Source organism: Nomascus leucogenys, chromosome 12 (genome assembly GCF_006542625.1).
Source record: "Nomascus leucogenys isolate Asia chromosome 12, Asia_NLE_v1, whole genome shotgun sequence".
NCBI lineage: Eukaryota > Metazoa > Chordata > Mammalia > Primates > Hylobatidae > Nomascus > Nomascus leucogenys.
This window is the reverse complement of record NC_044392.1, coordinates 5143794-5166466: the sequence shown is the minus strand read 5'-3', so window position 1 is coordinate 5166466 and position 22673 is coordinate 5143794. Positions and strand designations below refer to the sequence as shown.

The window sequence follows — 22673 nt, the reverse complement described above, 5'->3', positions numbered from 1 at the left end:
GATTACAGGCGTGAGCCACCGCGCCCAGCCAATCCAAAGTTTTCTTCACAGCAGAATTTTATCTAAAATAGTGGTGCTGGTGGTTGAAAAGGGCTATATTAATATTAACAGATGTTAGTATTCTCCAACATGGGCACAAAATTATAAACTTCCTTATGATCCACAAATTTTTATCACTCTTTAAAAATCGACTTATATTTTAAACCTATGTAATCTCTCAAGGGAAAAAGGAATCATTACACTTTAGACTGGAAGGGATTTTGGGAATCCACTACTCCCACTCCCCGGCCAAAAGTATAAATTTGAATAACATATATTCAATGGTCATAAAGGAGCTAGGACTTCCTTTTATTTTACTTTATGTTATTATTGTTTTTTTGAGACACGGTCTCACTGTGTTGCCCAGGCTGGAGTGCAGTGGCGTAATCACAGTTCACTGCAGCCTTGACTTCCCTGGGCTCAGGTAATCCTCCCACCTCAGCCTCTGGAGTAGCTGGAACGACAGGCACACGCCACCACACATGGCTAATCTTTCTATTTTTTTTGTAGAGAGAAAGTTTCACCATGTTGGGTTTGTTGATAAAATTCTTTATTTATCTCATTTATGAATCTCATCTCATACTTAACAGGGGTAGAAAGTAGAGGTGGCATGGAAAAAGAGGAAAAAAAGGACTTTTGTGTCAAACAAACATGGGCCAATCCTTATTCTAATGTTTGTTTGTGGTGTATAGTTAACTTTTTTGATGCCTAATTGCTTCAACTATTAAAAGGGAACTTGTTCAATTCTCTGAAAAATGGCCTCTTCCTCAGTGACTTGCACAATAAGCTACCTCCTGTTTCTAGGTCATGTTGTCTCTTACTTCCTAAGAGCTCCAGCTCTAAGAAGGGTGACCTAACAGTAATATGTTTTCTCATTGACTACGGCAGGAGGGCTGATATGGCTTACTTAATTGACTAATCTGGGCTCCCAGTTCCTTCTCTCCTTCACATTCCAGGTAAGTGAGTAGTCTCATGAAACCAGGTTGAAGATGATTACCAAATAAAGTGAAAATTCTTCAAGCTGGGCTCTCCAGTGAGAAATAAAGCGCTGGATACTTTCTGGCTAGGTAAGAGGTACTTTGCGCTGGATACTTTCTGGCTAGGTAAGAGGTACTTTACATACTAAATGAAAATTGTTGGGGTTTGAGCCTGCTCCCACCCTGTGGAGTGTACTTTCATTTTCAATAAATCTCTGCTGTTGTTGCTTCATTCTTTCCTTAAAAAATAAAATAAAATAAAATAAAATTGTGGGGGCATTTTCACAAGAGAATCTCTGAACCTTGCCAATCCGAATTATTTTTTTACCAAAATGTCTACGAATCTCCCACAGTAGGAATTATTAAGGGGGTCTCTTACACAGCTCTTATAGTAGTTAGATATGGTCATATATAGACAAATGAAGATATAAAAATAATATTTTCATAAGCGATTAGCATATCTTACCTTTGATGAGGTACAAGAATATTATTGATCCCTCCGAGTTTAACATTTATCTTTAGGCACAAGTTTGAGAGAGTTTGAGGAGATGTTTTTATTACATTCTTGACTTGAACACATTGTGTAGCCATACCCAAAAGTGTGTCTCCTACACGTTTCACTTCCGCTATGGAATAGATGCAAAACCTCTAGTCAGAAAAAAAGACCTGAAAATAATTTTACATACTGAAAATAAAGCTACTATGTTTCCCCCTTAAAATCCATCATTGTATTAAAGGATACCAAAAATTATGCCAATACAGTACTAAGGCGATGCTGTTAAAACTGAAAGTATACTGCTTTGAAGACTGGCTTAAGTACTTAGTGACAATTTTTCTAGTTGTTTTCTTCTTTGTATAAAAAGGTATATTTTTGCCACAGTATAACTGCAATAACTGAAAAGCATAAAGTGAAACATGTACATAATCCCTTGTTATCGTTTTATAGTACTCTCTTCCAATAATTTTCTCACTTACGTTATTTTAATGTACTTGTAATCGCAGTACACTTACAGCTTTCAATCCTATTCTCTTACCTTTAATTTAAAAATTCAGAGGTATTGTAGTGCAAAGAATAAAAGTCCCCTGTTCCTTTCCCCTCCTCTGCCCTTATAACCATCATAAATATTTTGGTGTATATAACTTTTTTTTTTTTTTGAGAGGATCTCACTCTGTCACCCAGGCTGGAGTGCAGTGGCACGATCATGGATCACTGTAGTCTCGACCTCCTGAGCTAAAGCGATCCTCTTGCCTCAGCCTCCCAAGTGGCTGGAACTACAGGCATGCACCACCACACCAAGCTTTTTTTGTTTGTTTGTTTGTTTTGTTTTTAGTAGAGATGAGGGAGTTCTCACCATGTTGCCCAGGCTGGTCTCAAACTCCTGAGCCCAAGTGATCCTCCTGCCCCAGCCTCCCAAAGTGTTGGGATTACAGGCAAGAGCCACTGCACCCAGCCATAACTTCTTTTTTTTTTTTTGAGATGGAGTCTCATTCTGTCACCCAGGCTAGAGTGCAGTGGCGCGATCTCAGCTCACTGCAACCTCTGCCTCCCGGGTTCAAGCAATTCTCCTACCTCAGCCTGCCGAGTAGCTGGGATTATAGGTGTGCACCACCTTGCCTAGCTAATTTCTGTATTTTTATTTATTTTTTATTTTTTTGTTTTTTTTTATTTTTTATTTTTGAGACAGAGTTTCGCTCTTGTTGCCCAGGGCTGGAGTACAATGGCGCAATCTTGGCTCACTGCAACCTCTGCCTTCTGGGTTCAAGCAATTCTCCTGCCTCAGCCTCTTGAAGTAGCTGGGATTACAGGCACCTGCCACTATGCCCTGATGATTTTTTTTTTTTTTTTGTATTTTTAGTAGAGATGGAGTTTCACCACGTTGGCCAGGCTGGTCTTGAACTCCTGACCTCAGGTGATCCACCCGCCTCAGCCTCCCAAAGTCCTGGGATTACAGGCATGAGCCACTACGCCCAGCCAATTTCTGTATTTTTAGTAGAGATGGGGTCTTGCCATGTTGGCCAGGCTGGTCTCGAACTTCTGACCTCAAGTGATCCACCCGTCTTGGCTTCCCAAAGTGCTGGGATTACAGGTGTGAGCCACTGCACCCAGCATAACTTCTTATATATAAAAAACATAGAAAAATGGGTGCAATGTCTCACATCTGTAATCCCAGCACTTTGGTAGGCTGAGGCGGGAGGATCGCTTGAGCCCGAGAGTTAGAGACCAGCTTAGGCAACAAATCAAGACCCCATCCCTACCAAATTTTTTTTTTTAATTAGCCAGGCATGATGGTATGTGCTTTTAGTCCCAGCTACTCAGGAGGCTGAAGCAGGAGGATTGCATGGGCCCAGGAGATGGAGGCTGCAGTGAACTATGATCGTGTCATTGCACTCCAGTCTGGGTGACAGAGTGAGACCTTGCCTTAAAAAAAAGGACAAACGACAATACACATTTCTCTGAAGAAGATAAACAGAAAAATGACCCATAAGCACATGAAAAGATGCCCAACGTCTCTAATCATTTAGGAAAATGCAAAATCAAAAACATTATGAGATACCACTTCACACCCATTAGGATGGCTACTATCAAAAAGCCAGAGAATAACAAACATTGGGGCAAGGACGTGGAGAAACTGGAACTCCTGTGCACTGTTGGTGGGCATGTCAAATGGTGCAGCCACTGTGGAAAACACTGTGGAGGTTCCTCAGAAAATTAAAAATAGAACTACCATATGATGCAGCAATGCCACTTAGTAGATGTATACCCAAAATAGCTGAAAACAGGGCTGTGAAGAGAGATTTGTACACCTATGCTCATAGCAGCATTACTCATAATAGCTAAAGTGTAGAAGCAACCCAAGTGTCTATCAACAGAAGAATAAACAAGATGTGGTATATATATATATGTATGTATGTATATATATGTGTGTGTATATGTGTGTGTATATATATGTGTGTATATATACATATGTGTGTGTGTATATATATATATACACACACACACACACACACACACACACATATATACATACAATGGAATATTATTTGGCCTGAAAAAGGAAGAAAATTCTGACATACAGTACAACATGGATGAACCTTGAGGATATTATGCCAAAGGCCAAATATTGTAGGATTCATGTACACAAGGAAACTAGAATAGTCAAATTCATAGAAGCGGAAAGTAGAACAGTGCTTTCCAGGGGTTACGTGAGGTTTAATGGATATTAAAGTTATTGGTTAATGGATAAAGAGTTTCACTTTGGGATGATGAAAAAAGTTCTGGAAATGGATAGTGATGATGGCTGCACAACGTGTGAATGTTCTTAATGTCAGAATGTAAGAATTCCAGAATGACTTCCTACTTGAAATTATGTGAGGGAATGATTTGCAAGTAAACATTAAATCATTATGTGGCTCAAAAAAAAAAAAATGAAGGAGAAATAAAGAGTTTCTCAAACAAATAAAAACAGGGTATTTGTTGCTGGTAGAAATGCTTGGCAAGAAATATTAAAAGAATTTTCTGGCCGGGCGTGGTGGCTTGTGCTTGTAATCCCAGCACTTTGGGAGGCCGAGGCGGGCAGATCACGAGGTCAGCAGATCGAGACCACGGTGAAACCCCATCTCTACTAAAAATACAAAAAAAAAATTAGCCGGGCGTGGTGGCGGGCGCCTGTAGTCCCAGCTGCTCAGAGAGGCTGAGGCAGGAGAATGGCGTGAACCCGGGAGGCGGAGCTTGCAGTGAGCCGAGATTGCACCACTGCACTCCAGCCTGGACGACAGAGTGAGACTCCGTCTCAAAAAAAAAAAAAAAAAAAAAGAATTTTCCAGAGAGAAGGAAAATGATACAGATCAGAAATCATAAATGAAGGAAAAGCAGGGTACGGTGTGGGTCATGCCTGTAGTCCCAGCTACTGGGGAGGCTGAGGTGGGAAGAGTACTTGAACCCAGGAGTTTGGGGCTGCAGTGCACTATGGTCATGCCTGACAATAGCCACACCTCCAGCATGGGCAACATAGCAAGACCTGTCTCTAAAAAACAAAACAAAACAAAAGTAAGGAGGAAGGCTGAAGGTCAGCAAATAAATAAAGGTAAAATAAATTCTTGTCTTTTCATATTCTTAATTGAGCTAATAGATGATTATTTGTTCAAAATAGTAATAGCAACAGTGTATTGGGTAGTTATAGCTTATGGATAAGTGAAATAAATGACAGAAATATAAGGTACAGAAGGGAAAAATTGGGAGTATTCTGTTACAAGGTATCTCTATACTATCTAAGAAGTGGTATAATGTTACTTAAAAGTAGACTTAGATTAGTTGTAAATATATATTAAAAAGTCTAGGGAAAACACTACAAAAATTTTTAAAGGAAGTCTAATTGATATGTTAAAAGAGAATGAAAAATAGAATTATACAAAATGCTCAATTAAAACCAGGAGGGGCCAGGAGCAGTGGCACATGCCTGTAATCCCAGCATTGGGAGGCTGAGGCAGGAGGATCACTTGAGGCCAGGAGTTCGAGACCAGCCCAGGCATGTTTACAGTTTTGAGGAAAAAGGTAATATCAGTTTATACTACCATCAGCAACGTATTAATACACTGCATACTCACAAGCACTAGGTATTATAATATTTAAATATGTTTGCTAATATTTAGTAGCATAAAATTTTTCCTTTTAGTGATTTGTACTTTTCTTCTTTTTTTTTTTTTTGAGAAAGGGTCTCGCTCTGTTGCCCAGGCTGGAGTGCAGTGGCATGATCTTGGCTCCCTGCAACCTCCACCTACTGGCTCAAGTGATCTTCCTATCTCAGCCTCCCAAGTAGCTAGGACCACAGATGTGTACTACCATGCCTGGCTAATTTTTCTATTTTTTTGCAGATATGAGGTTTCGCCATGTTGCTCAGGCTAGTCTTGAATTCCTGAACTCAAGCAATCTGCCCACCTTGGCTTCTCAAAATGCTGGGATTACAGGCATAAGCCACCACATCTGGCCTGTATTTTTCTTTAGCTACGAATAAAAACAAACATTTTATCATATATTTACTTGCTTCGTTTTTACTAGAGAAATTTCAGTTTATATTCTTTTCTCATTAATCTAAAAAAAGAAGGTTTTTATTTAACTAATAATAAACTATTTGTTTATTGTTTCTATTTGCTACAAATATTTTCCATACTCTATTGGTTTTCTTTTCATTTTAGTACATCTGTGACATGTAGGAAATTTAGGGGCCAGGCACAGTGGCTCATGCCTGTAATCCCAGCACTTTGGGAGGCTGAGGTGGGCAGATCACCTGAGGTCAGGAGTTTGAGACCACCCTGGCCAACATGGAGAAACCCTGTCTCTACCAAAAATACAAAAATCAGCCAGGCATGGTGGCACGCGTCTATAGACCCAGCTACCAGGGAGGCCGAGGCAGGAGAACAGCTTGAACCTGGGAGGTGGAGGTTGCAGTGAGCTGAGATCATGCCACTGCACTCCAGCCTGGGCAACAGAAGGAGACTCCGTCTCGAAAAAAAAAAAAAAAGGCCGGGCATGGTGGCTCACGCCTGTAATCCCAGCACTTTGGGATGCCGAGGCAGGAGGATCACAAGGTCAGGAGATTCAGCCCATCCTGGCTAACACGGTGAAACCCTGTCTCTACTAAAAAATACAAAAAAATTAGCCAGGCATGATGGCAGCTGCCCGTAGTCCCAGCTAATCGGGAGGCTGAGGCAGGAGAATGGCGTGAACCCAGGAGGCGGAGCTTGTGGTGAGCCGAGATTGCAACACTGCACTCCAACCTGGGCAAGAGAGTGAGACTCTCTCTCAAAAAAAAAAAAAAAAAAGAAAGAGAAAATTTAATGTTTACTCAGTCAAATCTGACAATTTTCTTTTGTGATTTCTTCTATTATTTCTAAACTTACATGATTTTACCCCGTTCAGTGGTTTGAAAATTATATTTTCTTTGTATTTTTCTACGATTCAATGATTTATATTTAGCTTATTAATCTCACAAAATTTTGTTTATAATAATAACAGTTAACATTGTTTACTATATGACAGGTGCTATTCTAGGCCCTTTACATATGTAGACTCAGTTAATCCTTACAACTACCCTATATATGGATTAGGTATTATTAGTATCCCAGGGTATGTGTGCTATATATCAAGGAAGTATAACTGGTACACTAAAAGAGGAAAGAAAATAGAATCATATAAAATGCCCAATTAAAACCAGAAAGAGGCTAGGCACAGTGGCTCACACCTGTAATCCCTGCACTTCGGGAGGCCAAGGTTTAAGGATTGCTTGAGCCCAGGAGTTTGAGACCAACCCGAGAAACATAGCGAGATCCTGTCTCTACAAAAAAATAAAAAATTAGTCCAGTGTGGTGGCACATGCCTGTAGTTCCAGCTACTTGGGAGGCCGAGGCAGGAGGATTGCTTGAGCCCAAGAGGTCAAGGCTGCAGTAAGCCATGATTGCACCACTGCACTCCAGCCTGAAAGACTGAGTGAGATCCTATCCCATACATACATACCACATACATACATACATAAATATTGTCCCAATTCCAGAGATGAGGAAACTAAGGGGTAGTGTGATTAAGTAATTCAGCCAAATCACACAGGTAGTAGAACCGGCAGTACCTGAATATTGAGCAATACAGTTTAATTTGACAGCCTGTGCTTTTCACCACTACATTATACTGATACTCAAATTATCTCAATGCCATTTTTATTCAATAATTCTTCCTTTAGCCATTGTTACGTGATGCCTCTTTTCACTACTGAAACTGTTTTTTTTTTTTTTTTTTTTTTGAGACGGAGTTTCGCTCTGTCGCCCAGGCTGGAGTGCAATGGCGTGATCTCGGCTCACTGCAAGCTCCGCCTCCTGGGTTCATGCATTCTCCTATCTCAGCCTCCCGAGTAGTTGGGACCACATGTGCCCACCACCACGCCCAGCTAATTTTTTATATTTTTAGTAGAGACGGGGTTTCACCGTGTTAGCCAGGATGGTCTCGATCTCCTGACCTCGTGATCCACCCACCTCTGCCTCCCAAGTGCTGGGATTACAGGTGTGAGCCACTGCACCCAGCCCTGAAACTCTTTTTACAATGTCTCATCTTGGACTATTTAGTTTGCTACATTAATTTGTCTTCAAGTAATAATACATGGTTTTAAATACTGTATCATAAAATATATTTTAATATTTGAAAGTTTTAGGATGTGTTTTAGTATAATCCTAAAAGGATATCAAGTACTTGAGGAAAAATGCAGTCTTAAGATATCCTTACCATACACTGGTGTCTTCCCTGGCAGGATGACGATAATAAGCTGTAGGCCAGAATATGTGTTCTTGAGATGCCGGAACATGGGCTCTACGCTGTCTGCCCCCTGTGCATATTTGCAGAAGCATGGCTGGCCCTGGATGGGCATCCCTGCATCCTTAGAAATCTTACGCAGCTGGTCTGTGAAACCCCTAGAAGGAGAAACCACTAAATATAAAACCTTTGTCTAGTCATGAATTCCTACAAAGTAGTAATGGGAAGTTTGGGAAGAGAATGGAAAGATGAAGCAAAGATTTGCGTGCTCCATATATGAGAGGTCACCAGACTACTGATGTTAAAGGCAATGGTCTGTCAGTAATCCATTTTGCAAACGAAGAACATTCTGTACAGTTATACGGCATTCTGTAGTTTACAAGGAGCATTACTAATAGTATATGCTGGTTAAGAGCTCAGCTCTAGAGTTAGTTAGTGTGGAGAGTTAGTTAGTGTGGAGAGTTCCATTCCCAGTTCTGCTACATACTAGCTATAAAATTTTAGGCACTTACTTCAGTTTTCCTCATTTGTAAAAGGATTGCTTCAATTATAGGGTTGGTGTGAAGATTAAATGAGATCATATATGTAAAGCATTTAGCACACCACCCAAGACCATGGTAAAAGCTTGATACATTTCAGCTATTGTAGATTTTCTAATTTGATCTCATAAGATTCATAAGAAAGAGGCACGGCAGGTATTATTCCTGTTTTACACATCAGAAAACAGTTTCATAGACATTACATATTTGGCCAAAGGTCAAACGATTAGACAAATGGTAGAGCCAGAATTTCTATAGTATTACCTATGTCACACTAGGATAGCAGGAAAGATTATGCCCTCAGAGGATATTTTTTAAAATATAAAAACAAAATTTAAAAACAGATGAGGCTGGGTGCGGTGCCTCACACCTATAATCCCAGCAATTTGGGAGGCTGAGGCAGGAGGATCACTTGAGGTCAGGAGTTCGAGACCAGCTTGGCCAACATGGCGAAAACCCATCTCTACTAAAAATACAAAACTAGTCTGCTGTGGTGGCAGGCACCTGTAGTCCCAGCTACTTGGGAGGCTGAGGCAGGAGAATCACTTGAATCTGGGAAGCCGAGGTTGCAGTGAGCCAAGATTATGCCACTGCACTCTAGCCTAGGTGACAGAGTGAGACTCTGTCTCCAAATAAACAAACAGATGAGGCAGGCAGCATTTTAATGTACTTTCATTTACACTGAAAAACCCCCAAAACCAATTTCTTTTTTTTTTTTTAAGATGGAGTCTCACTCTGTTGCCCAGGCTGGAGTGCAGTGATACAATCACAACTCACTGCTGCAGCCTCAACTTCCCAGGCTCAAATGATCTTCCCACCTGAGCTTCCCAAGTAGCTGGGATTACAGGCATGTGCCACCGTGCCTGGCTAATTTCTGTATTTTTAGTAGAGATGGGGTTTCACCATGTTGGTCAGGCTGGTCTTGAACTCCTGACCTCAGGCGATCCACCCGCCTCGGCCTCCCAAAGTGCTGGGATTACAGGCATGAGCCACTGCTCCCAGCTACCAATTTCATATTTATAGAAAATTTTGAATTCAGTATAAATAAGCAATAATGAGCAACAATCGCTTCACTTGTTTTTAAAACAATTGAGGTCCTAAGTCAAGGATCTGAGTGATCTTTGCTCAAAACACTCTGATTCCTTCAGGATAGAGATGAAGTTTGTAGAAATTCCCTTCTCCTATTCCTTATTGGTGCTTAATTAAAGAAGTATGAAATTGAGTATTTTCACTTAGCCTAACAAGAGCCACAAGCCCAATGATTCTGAGACATCTATTCAAGCTGTGAATAACAAATAGAAAATGAAAAATAAAAAAGCTCAAGTTTGAAAAACATTGGAAATGGTTTTTTTTTTTTTTTTTTTGCCTTTCAAGGCCAATAAGATAATCATAGCATTGTAATAAGCCATCTTTGTGACATTTCACTTGAAAGCAGGGGGGATAAAAACTCTGGAGGAAAAAAATACATTAAGTGATCATTAAAGCATCCATTTAGAGATTTGGGTTTAATAAAAAGGGATGAACAGAATTAAATAGAAAAAAATTTTATTTCTCATATTCTAATTTCTTCTTGCCATGAAGAAAGCACGGCAAATTCTGAAATGGCCTGAGGTAAATCGGTCTCTGTATCACTCAAGAATGTTTCATTATTGGCATACTTTATATAAGTAGAGATTTAAATTAGACAAGGATCATTTCTTCAAGAAAATTAGATTCCAGAGGGATGATACATTTACAAAATCATTATAATACAATTGCATTTTGCACAAAAACTGACAAGCACAAATAGAGAGGATACTGATGGGTAGAGATAGGAAGGAGGCATTCTCAGGAAAGGGCGGCATGAATGGAAACAGGAAAAACAGGCCAGGGAGATAGAAGGAATACGGTGCTTCAGTTTCTTTGGCCGGAATATGTGAAAATGGAGTAATGATAAAGGACTTAAGAGACTGGTGAAAGATATGAAATGTCATACTGATTTTACGCTTGAACCTGGGAGGCGGAGGCTGCAGTGAGCCGAGATCATGCCACTGCACTCCAGTCAGGATGACAGAGTGAGACTCTGTCTCAATAAAATAAACAAACGTCATACTGATTTTGAATGTCACTCTTAGTCAAAGAGAAGCCTAAACGTTTCAGAGTAGGTTTAGTCACAAGTAGAGGTGGTGTTCTTTCATGACAGCCAAGTTTCTCAACAAGGGTGACAGCAGAAACCCCTGAGAGTGTGTGAGAATCCCAAAGGAGAGAAGATAGATAATGAAAAGGAAAAGAAGCCAGAAAACGTAAACTAAAGAACCAGAAGGCAAGAGAGGAGGATGTCAAGAAGGTTGGCAGAGTGCAGTGGCTTACGCCTATAATCCCATCACTTTGGGAGGCCAAGGCAGGAGGACTTCTTGAGTCCAGGAGTTTGAGACCAGTCTAGGCAACATAGTGAGATCTTATCTATACAAAAAAACAAAATTAGCTGGGCATGGTGGCATATGCCTGTAGTCCCAGCTGCTTAGGAAGCTCAGGTGGGAGGATCGTTTGAGCCTGGGCAGTTAAGCCTGCAGTCAGTTGTGACTATATCACTGCACTCCAGCCTGGGCAACAGAGTGAGACCCCATCTCAAAATAAAAAAAAAAAGAAAGGAGTTGGTCAAATTTTGAGAAAAATAATGGCTAAGAAGAGACCATTGGACTTGATAAGCATAAAGATACAGGAAATCTTCCAGGAACTGGTTTTAGCAGAGCACTACGATTTCAAGGGAGGAGAGAGAATGGAGGTCTGGAAGCCTAAGAGATTAAGTTAGGTAATGTGAAAATTGCTGATTAAAAAGAAACTGAACTGAAGATTTTTGAGCACTTAGAAGTTGAAGGACAGAATCTGAAGAAGAGAGAAAAAGTGGTGGAGATGAAAGCCAAATTACGGAAAGTAAGGAAACTGAAACAAGGAATTTAGCCACTCCTTCAACATCCTCAACAGAAAAATAAGGATCTTAGTTAATCCTCACCTGGTAGGTAGTGTTACATTAAGTTTCACCTAAAGCTGCCTCATTACATTTTTAAAGTTTGGCCTAAAGGTTTCTCTGTACATAGTGAATGGTAATCTCCAGATGTGTAAACAAGCTGTAACCTATTCTTGTACCAATTGCTGAGTTTCAGCCAATAAAAGGCAGCCAACCATTCAAACCATGTTCAAATAAGGCAAGTATCAAGCTGTAAGCAATCCAGCTGTTTCTGTACTTCACTTTCATTTTCTGTACATCACTTTCCTTTTTCTGTCCATAAGTCTTTAACCATGTGGTAGTGCCAGAGTCTCTTTGAACCTATTCTGGTTCTAAGGGCTGCCTGATTTGTGAATCATTGTTTCCTCAATTAAACTCTGTTAATTTGTCTAGTTTTTCTTTTGACAGATGGTGTCAGAAGTGGGATCCAAAGTAGAGCCTCTAGCAATCCCCAGAAGCACTGAGTGACGATGCATGGTACCAGTCAGACTCGCTGTGTCCATTCCTCTCTTGCAGCAACTGGGGATTGTGGGTAAGCTCTCAGATTCTGAAGCTCCATGGATTTGTGTTTTGAGCTATCTGAATTTGTTTGAGCAAATTTTAAAATCTGAAATGGGTTCAGAAGTCATGACAGAAACTGGACCAGGTCCCGGATCAGACTGACTAGGATTCAGTTAGAGGCCTTGGATGTTTAACTGAGTCAGAAATTGGCGGTTAATGGCAAATAAGAAGGTGTGAACTTTGGCTTTTGGAAATTCACAGAGATTTTTGTGCTCTATGTCTATGCCCTTTGTTTCTCTTTTTTGTTTGTTTGTTTGTTTGTTTGTTTTTTTGAGATGGAGTCTCACTGTTGTTGCCTGGGCTGGAGTGCAATGGAGTGATCTTGGCTCACTGCAACCTCTGCCTCCCGGGTTCCAGCAATTCTCCTGACTCTGCCTCCTGAGTAGCTGAGATTACAGGTGCCCACCACCAGGCTTGGCTAATTTTTGTATTTTTAGTAGAGATGGGGTTTCACCATGTTGGCCAGGCTGGTCTCGAACTCCTGACCTCAGGTAATCCACCCACCTCGGCCTCCCAAAGTGCTGGGATTACAGGTGTGAGCCACTGCACCCAGCCTATGCCCTTTGTTTCTTTTTCTTGTGTGTTTAGATAGGGAAAAATCATTGGCTGATCAATGGGATCTGACAGCGAAAGCCAAGATTCAAGGGAAAATGGGATCCTTAATTTCTGAAAAACTGAGTATTCTACCTTACAGCTATGCCTAGCTATACATGCATAAATGTTAGGACCCAAAAGCAGCAAACACTTACTGAAATGGTGAAATCTCCCTTTACGTAATTTAAAATTATAGTAGAACATTCAAAATGAGTAATACTGCACTTTAAGAAGTCTATTTACAAATGAGGGCTCTAGGTTCATACCTATAATGCTAGTACTTTGGGTGGCCGAAGCAGGAGGATCACTTGAGTCCAGGAGTTTGAAACTAGCCTGGGCAACATAGTGAGACTTTGTCTCTACATAAAAAGAAAAAAAGTTAGCAGAGCATAGTGGCAAGTCCCTGTGGTCCCAGCTACTTGGGAGGCTGACATAGGAGGATCACTTAAGCCTGGGAGGCTAAGGCTGCAGTGAGCCATGGTCACGCCACTGCACTCCAGCCTGGGCAAAAGAGTGAGGCCCTATGTCAAAACAAAAAAAACAAAAAAAACAAAAAGGCCCCCAACTTGGTTTCATCCAAGGATGCAGATGCCTATTAATGTGCAGAAGCTTCTAATAAGATTTCAATATTTTTATTCCCTCTTTTAAAAGACTTTCTATAAAAGGCAAATAAAAAGCTTAAGTAACAGCAAAATATTTTTGTTCACCTTTTGAGTAAACTGCACAAAAAAAAAAGAGAGAGGAAAGAAGGAGAAATAGATTCTGTATCATATTGTCTTTTTCAGGTCTGTTGACTAGAAAATTGAGACTCCTCTCTATCATATAATAAAGGTTTTGCTTTTAAAAAACCTTTTAATGATCACTTTGGCTAAATGAATGACTTATTTCACAGTGACCTGTGATCCTATTTGGGCCAAGTGTTTTCAATCTTTGACATATTGGACAAGCTTCCCCAAATCAAATTTCGAATTCAAAATTAAGTCTTTTTTTGACCTCAAATTAACTTTGGGATGTTACAGAGGTCGCCTACAACAGTCAAAAGAGATAATAAACAGGCTTATTTTATATGTAAAATTACATGAGAAACTGTCAAATAAGAAGTGATGTTTAAACTTCAAGTTATATTTTTATAAATATTAATATATATTCCAAAATTGTATAAGATTATGAAAATTCTCATATATGTCAGTATGTTATCAGACATGATTATGGTTATTACGTTAAATTATTGTAGGCCACAGAAATAACCAAATTTCCTTGTCAATTGTGTCTTTATGACCATTTAAAGTCATTTCCACAGTTAATTGCTTAATTCTAAAGCAGGTTCTAATATTAGGTTGGTGCAAAAGTAATTGCGGTTTCTGCTATTCAAAGTAATGGCGGCTGGGCGCAGTGGCTCACGCCTGTAATCCTAGCATTTTGGGAGGCTGAGGTGGGCGGATCACAAGGTCAGGAGTTCGACACCAGCCTGGCCAACATGATGAAACCCTGTCTCGACTAAAAATACAAAAAATTAGCCAGGCATGGTGGCACACACCTGTAATACCAGCTACTCGAGAGGCTGAGGCAGGAGAACTGCTTGACCCTGGGAGGCAGAGGTTGTAGTGAGCCGAGATTGTGCCACTGCATTCCAGCCTGGGCGACAGAACAAGACTCCGTCTCTAAATAAATAAATAAATAAGTAAATAAAATAATGGCAGGCCGGGTGCAGTGGCTCACTCCTGTAATCCCAGCACTTTGGGAGGCCAAGGTTGGTAGATCACTTGAGGTCAGGAGTTCGAGACTAGCCTGGCCAACAAGATGAAACCCATCTCTACTAAAAATACAAAAGAATTAGCCAGGTATGGTGGCATGCGCCTGTAGTCCCAGCTACTCGGGAGTCTCAGGCAGGAGAATCGTTTGAACCAGGAATGAGAAGGTTGCAGTGAGCTGAGATAGCGCCACTGCACTCCACCCTAGGTGACAGAGCGAGACTCCGTCTCAATAAATAAATAAATAAATAAATAAATAAATAAATAAATGTATGGCAGTTATTAAAAATAACTTCACAAGCAAATAAAATCCTATTTTGTCTTCAAGGAGGTTCATGGAAAAGATGAAATGGACCTTGGTAAGCACTCCTGAAGGTAGGTTTCTGGTAACTTTAGGATCATATCATTTGGACTGAGTAAGAATTACCAGAACCATATTGAAGAGACAGAGTGATATATAAAACTGCTAACTCAAGCAGCACAAGAATTAAATGAATACCAAGAAAATACTTGGCCAGATTTTCATGCTAACTCAGTCAGTACTGAAACTATTAAGAAACATAATTTGAATGAACTCCATGGTCCAGGTCAAATTACCTATGATAACCCATCTAATAAACAGTGCTGTGCACCTCCATTGGAGAAAGAATTGCTATGTAAGAGGATACAGTTCCAGTGTTAAGCATGGACTCATGGAGAGACTGGACAGCCGGCTGCCTGCTCCTTCCTGAGTCCTTAAAACTTCCATTACTAGAAGCTGTATTCCATGATTCATCAAGGAAGAGATAAAATGTATAGACTGGTCAGGTACAGTGGCTCACACCTGTAATCCCAGCACTTTGGGAGGCCAAGGTGGGCTGATCACCTGAGGTCAGGAGTTTTAGACCACCTGGGCCAACACGGTGAAAGCCTGTCTCTACTTAAAAAATACAAAAAATTAGCCGGGTGTGGTGGCAGGTACCTGCAATCCCAGCTACTTGGGAGGCTGAGGCACAAGAATTGCTTGAACCCGGGAGGTAGAGGTTGCAGTGAGCCGAGATCGCACCACTGCACTCTAGCCTGGGTGACAGAGTGAGACTACGTCTCAAAACAAACAAACACCTTATATATATATATTAGTGTTGTGACTGTTCTAAATTGCTAAAATGGTTTATGACCAATGTATAGTTTGTCAAACCCATAATCTTGAGAAGACAACCAAAACTTCAGGTACCTTTCTGCTACATCTGAACATTTTACGGAGGGATTTCATTCAATTGTGATTTTCAATGCATATTTTCTGGTTGTACAGAAGCTTTCTCATACAAGTGGGCTGATGCTATAATAGTAGCTAAAAGGTTATTAGGAAATGTGTTTCTCTCACAGAACATTGCTGAAGAAATCTCCAGTGATAGAGATACTTGCCTCACTGGACTAGCTGAAAAACAGTTAAATAAGGTATTACAGATATAAGAGCATTAGGCAAAACTAACTGAATAATCTGGATTGCCTTGGTCAAAGATGTTTCAGACTGATGACGAACAGATCCACTTCCAGTGGAAAACAAAAGTTGACCCCTTATGAAATAGTCACTGGAAGGCTTCTGCTCCTAATAATAGAACCTCCTGTATCTTCTGCTCCTAAACTTTAACATGACTAAATGATGCAAGGCTTTAATGCATTATGCCAAAGTGTATTTTCACCAGGTAAAGAAAGTTTTTCACGGAGCACTGATTCAGGACAAGCAAACCCTTCATGATATAGAATTCAGAAGCTGGATCTTTTGGAAACACATCAGAGAAAGACTCCCCTTGTCACCCATACTGCAGCGAAACTTCAGGACCCTGAAGCTTGGGTTTGTAATCTCTGGACATGGATGAAACTGGAAAACATCATTCTCAGTAAACTATCGCAAGGACAAAAAACCAAACATCGCATGTTCTCACTCATAGGTGGGAATTGAACAATGAGAACTCATGGACACAGGAAGGGGAACATCACACTCCGGGGACTGTTGTGGGTTGTGGGGGAGAGGGGAGGGACAGCATTAGGAGATATACCTAATGCTAAATGAAGAGTTAATGGGTGCAGCAAACCAACACAGCACATGGATACATATGTAACAAACCTGCACATTGTGCACATGTACCCTAAAACCTAAAGTATAATAATAATAATAAAAAAAAAAAAAGGCCCACCCAGACTCTTGGAACCACACAACCATCAGAGGGAGAACTTAAGGTAAAGCTAACGAGGTAAGTTTCTCCCGAGAAGCAGATGGCCTCCTAGATTCTCTCCTAGAAGCAGATTTCCCAAGATTGTGGATCAAGACTTCTCTGCTATCATGAGGCTTTTGGCTCTCAATTTTTTCCAAGTTCATGCCTGTTATGAACACTAAACCGAAAAAGGGGTCTCTTGTGTACACTCATAGGGTATACTTTTATTTGTGAAAGATAAAAAAAACCTCATATTGGCTGGGTGCGGTGGCTCATGCCTGTAATCCCAGCACTGTGGGAGGCCAAGGCGGGTGAATCACGAGGTCAGGAGATCGAGACCATCCTGGCCAACATGGTGAAACCCCATCTCTACTAAAATACAAAAAATTAGCCAGGCGTGGTGACGCATGCCTGTAGTCCCAGCTACTTGAGAGGTTGAGGCAGGGGAATCGCTTGAACCCGGGAGATGGAGGTTGCAGTGAGCCGAGATCACAGTCTGGCGACAGAGCAAGACTCCATCTCAAAACAAAAAACAAAAAACAAAAAAAACCAAAAACCCTCACACACAGAGAAGTTTATGCCTTGATAGAGGGAAGATGAAGGGCCAATGTGGGTGAGAAATTTTAATGGTACCTTTGTTGCTTCATAATCAGTCAGAAACGGCACTGGTCAACTCCTCTTAACCTACATCATAATTTAAAGAGAAAATTGTCTGCCAGGCGTGGTGGCTCACGCCTGCAATCTCAGCAGTTTGGGAGGCCGAGGCAGGCAGATCACGAGGTCAGGAGATGGAGACCATCCTGGCTAACGTGGTGAAACCCCGCCCTACTAAAAATACAAAAAATTAGCTGGGCGTGGTGGTACGCGCCTGTACTACTTGGGAGGCTGAGGCAGGAGAATCGTTTGATCTCGGGAGGCAGAGGCTGCAGTGAGCTGAGATCACGCCACTGCACTCCAGCCTGGGTGACAGAGTGAGACTCCATCTCAAAAAAAAAAAGAGAACATTGTCAATACAGGTTAAAGAGAATAGTGCCAGGAGGCCTTCACTCTTCTGGATGGGCATTATTTGTTAGTTTATTTTTCTATGGTATGTTTTTTTCTTTTTGGAGACAGGGTGTGGCTCTGCTGCCCAGTGGCGTGATCTCGGCTCACTGCAACCTCTGCCTCCTGGGCTCAAGCAATCCTCCCACTTCAGCCTCCTGAGCAGCTGGGACCACAGGCATGCACCACTGTGCTCGGATTATTTTTGAATTTTCAGTAGAGACAGGGTTTTGCCATGTTGCCTAGGCTGGTCTTGAACTCCTGAGCTCAAGCAGTCTGCCCACCTCAGCCTCCCAAAGTGATTACAGATTACAGGTGTGAGCCGCCGTGCCTGGCCTATGGTTTGGAGTTAATGAGGCAATGATTAGAAATTTATCCCTCTAAATTTTCTAGCCTATTAGAAATTTATAGGCTCTTTAGCAGATTCTACTGCAAAGACTATGGTTATACAAGAGACTTTAAATTATCTTGCTAAAGTTGTGCTAGATAATAGAATTGCTCTAGATTACTTACTGGCTAAACAGAAGTATCTGTGCAGCTGCTGCTACTTCTTATTGAACATGGAGGAATACATTGGATATTACACAGATTCAGTTGTAGGGGATTAACAAACAGGCTGCTTGGTTGAAACAAGTAGACTCTTATTCTAGCTTATTCTTCGATCTATTTGATTTTAGGTGGCTTGGTTCATGGGGACCTTGGCTAAGGAGCATACTCCAAACTCTTGGGGTTATTCTCCTGATAGTCAAAATAGTAGTCTCCCTGGGATACTATATTCTCTCAAAAGTTTTAAGTGTTTGCATATGGCCATCTGTAGAATGTCAAATGGTCTCTCTTGAATTGGAACAAAAACTCAAAGAAATGTGTGAGCATGAGGAACGCCATACTTATGAAGGACGTACTGAGACCAGAAACCCAAAATCTTGGTAACAGAGTGGTGCTAAGGTCCTAAGTTTTGGTCACACTCTTACCTAAGTGAGGACCTAACCAATAGGGAGAAATTTTTAAACAAAATTATGGGAGGCCATTGTTTTGGACTAAGCTCATGCACGAGGCCCCAACAGACCACACCAAACCAAAATGGAGTCACTCACGCTGAGTGTGAGACAATTACACTGAAACATTAAAGAAAGAGACAGATCCTAAAATAGACCAGGTTTTGTTTTTCTCCTGAAAACAGGAAATTTCAGCACAAGGAGGTCCCCTCTACTCTTACCCTTAGGAAAAAGTAACCTGAAGTCCTTGTTCCCATTTTACAAAACCCATTGTTCTGCTCTTTCCCAGTGGGATTTGAGACCAAATAAGTAAGTTTACGATGGTGACAGTGACATCAATGCCAATCCATTAAAAAAAAAAATTGGGGGGATAGATCAAAGGGGATAACTGTTAAATTAAGTTTTGCTTAAAGCTACCTCCTTACATCTTTTAAGTTCAGCCTAGAGGTTTCTCTGAACATCGTAAACTGTAACCTAGGCCAGGCGCAGTGGCTCACGCCTGTGATCCCAGCACTTTGGGAAGCTGAGGCAGGCAGATCACCTCAGGTCAGGAGTTTGAGACCAGCCTGGCCAACACAGTGAAACCCCATCTCTACTAAAAATACAAAAATTAGCCGGGCATAGTAGTGAGGGCCTGTAGTCCCAGCTACTCTAGAGGCTGAGGCAGGAGAACCGCTTGAACCTGAGAGGCGGGGGTTGCAGTGAGCCGAGATCACGCCACTGCACTCCAGCCTGGGTGACAGAGCAAGACTCTGTCTCAAAACAAAAACAAAAAACTGTAACCTCAATGGATGGGTAAATAGTGGATAAGCTACTTGTGTACCAAACACTGAGTTTCAGCCAATCAATTACAGCTAACTGTTCAAACCATCTTCAAATAAGGCAAATGCCAAGCTGTAACCAACCCATCTGTTTCTGTACTTCATTTCCATGTTCTGTATGCCACTTTCCTTTTTCTGTCCATAAATCTTCTTCAGCCATGCGGCTGCTGGAAGTCTCTCTGAACCTGTTCTTGTTCCAGGAGCTGCCTGATTTATTTGCAAATCATTCTTTGCTCAATTATAAACTCTGTTAAATTTAATTTGTCTGAAGTTTTTATTTTAACAGAAGATATGATTAGCTCTATTTTACAAAGGTGAACATTGAAGAATAATGAGATTACATAAATTATCCACGGTAATAAATCCAGGTAGTGGCAAATCTGGGAATTATACCTAAACTGTCATCGAAAGGCAATGATGCTGCTACTATCCCACAAAAAGTAGTTGTGATATTGTGAAATATGCATTTGTTGGCCATTCCCATTTCCTAGCAGACAACTCCTAAAATCCTTAGAAACTCCTAAGTGTTATCCTTTTTGTATGATACTGATTGCCTAACAGCTGGTAGCCTATAGGTAGCTTCAGGATGGGGTCTGGTCACCGGAAAGGCAAGGCAGGGTTAGAGGGTTGGGACTTTCAGCCCCACATCCCCAACCTCCAAGGAGGTGAAAGGGGCCAAAGGTTAAGTTGATAAATAATGGCTAACACTTTAATCAATGAGGCCTATGTAATGAAGCATCCATAAAAACCCAAAAGGACGGGGTTTGGAGAGCTTCTGGCCAGCTGAACACACAAAGGTTCCTGGAGGGTAGTGTACCCAGGGATGGCACGGAAACCCCACACTCCCTCCCCATACCTCGCCCTATGCATATCTTTACTGCATCCTTTGTAATATCTTTTCTAATAAAACAGTAAACATAGTAAGTGTTTCCCTAGTTCTGTGAGCTGCTCTATCAGACGAATCTATCTTGAAGAGGGGGTCATGGGAACCCATGACCAGAGGCCTGGACTTGCTACTGGCATCTGAAGCAGAGTGCAGCCTTGTGGGACTGAACCCTGATCTCCAGGAAGACAGTGTAATAACTGAATTGGAGGATACCCAGCTGGCGTCCACTGCAGAACTGATTGTTTGCTTGGTGTGTGGGGAAACCCTCCCCACATTTAGTCACAAGAGTCTTCTGTGTTGATTGCTGTGGTGTGAGAGCAGAGAAAAAATACAGTTTGAGCTTGTGTTTTTTCCATTCACAGTAGTCTATAAGGATGTCTAGTAGAATGAATCAAGGAATTTACTATGACTAACAAATTTTTTCACCAAAGTATTGAGAATTTTTTTTTTTTTTTTTTTTGAGAGAGTCTCGCTCTGTTGCCCAGGCTGGAGTGCAGTGGCACAATCTTGGCTCACTGCAAGCTCCACCTCCTGGGTTCATGCCATTCTCCTGCCTCAGCCTCCCGAGTAGCTGAGACTACAGGTACCCACCACCACGCCCGGCTAATTTTTTGTATTTTTAGTGCAGACGGGGTTTCATCGTGTTAGCCAGGATGGTCTCGATCTCCTGACCTTGTGATCCACCCACGTTGGCCTCCCAAAGTGCTGGGATTACAGGCGTGAGCCACCGTGCCCGGCCAAGAAGAAACATTTTTAAAGGTTCAGTGACTAGGCCGGGCACGGTGGCTCACGCCTGTAATCCCAGCACCTTGGGGGGCCAAGGCGGGCAGATCACCTGAGGTCAGGAGTTTGAGATCAGCCTGGCCAACATGGTGAAACCTCATCTCTACTAAAAATACAAAATTAGCTGGGCGTGGTGGCACACACCTGTAATCCCAGCTACTTGGGAGGCTGAGGCAGGAGAATCGCTTGAGCCTGGGAGGTGGAGGTTGCAGTGAGCTGGGATCACGCCACTACACTTCAGCCTGGGTGACAGAGTGAGACTCTGTCTCAAAAAAAAAAAAAAAAAAAAAGGTTCAGTGATTACATATACTTCATATTAAGGCAACATCTGTTAGAACATTAGATGAGTAATTTAAAGTCTAAACACAAAAAAGTCCCAAAGCCAAGGTAATGACATGCCTTACTTCAGTATTTCTTCTCTGCACTGCCTCTGGGTGGCAAAACAAGCGATAGCCCACATTTTGATTTCAACTCCTGTGTGGAATTGTTTCCCTCGCATGTCCCATACTCCGTGGCTCGGTGTTGCTACTGTCCGATTCTATATGAGGAGAAAAAAATAACATGGTGAAAAGAACAAAAATTTTCAATAAACAGAAAGTAAACATTTCAAATCGCTGAATTGAAATATTTCTGATATGCCTTTCTCTCCATACTTACAGACAATATGCGTATGATTAAAACATTAACAAGAGACTTTACCCGTCCTCCATACTGGAGCATAGGTGCTGGAAGTACGCGTCCAGTTACATGAGCCATTTCATCCCGAACTTTAAATTGAAACTCCTGAACAAATGGATCTGTTTCATAATTTGCACTTCTTACCTAAAAATAGAAAAAGGTTGTAGTTACTCTCAAAATCCCCCCAAATCCCCTACTTTAATGCATTAGAACCCTCTTTTTTTTTTCTCCACTGTGTCAATAATATATTTTCCAACAGGTCTAATCAATGGTGCTCTAACTACAGAACAGCGAATCTTAACCTGGGGACCATGGGTCATGAATGGACTGTAGAAATTCTGTGACCTCCTGGTAATTTATACAAAACTTGTATGTATACATTAGGTTGAATAATACATTTTGGCCTGGCATGGTAGTTCATGCCTGTGATCTCAGCATTTTGGGAGGCCAAGTTGTAGGATTGCTTGAGCCCAGGAGCTTGAAACTAGCCTGGGCAACATAGTGAGACCCTGTCTCTACAAAAAAATTAAAAA

At 41.3% G+C, this 22673-nt stretch overlaps 1 protein-coding gene across 2 annotated transcripts in view; it reads right to left on the bottom strand.

The window, feature by feature from the left end:
• The window catches only part of AGO3 (argonaute RISC catalytic component 3), a 141536-nt gene that overhangs the window by 36190 nt on the left and 82673 nt on the right, over positions 1–22673 (bottom strand). For both annotated transcript variants that reach the window (XM_030823419.1, XM_030823420.1), the window contains 4 exons: positions 22162–22284; positions 21867–22000; positions 8284–8468; positions 1483–1642 (listed from right to left, as the gene is read on the bottom strand). In XM_030823419.1, coding sequence (XP_030679279.1) covers positions 1483–1642; positions 8284–8468; positions 21867–22000; positions 22162–22284 — 602 coding nt within the window. The remainder of the gene's footprint in view (positions 1–1482; positions 1643–8283; positions 8469–21866; positions 22001–22161; positions 22285–22673) is intronic.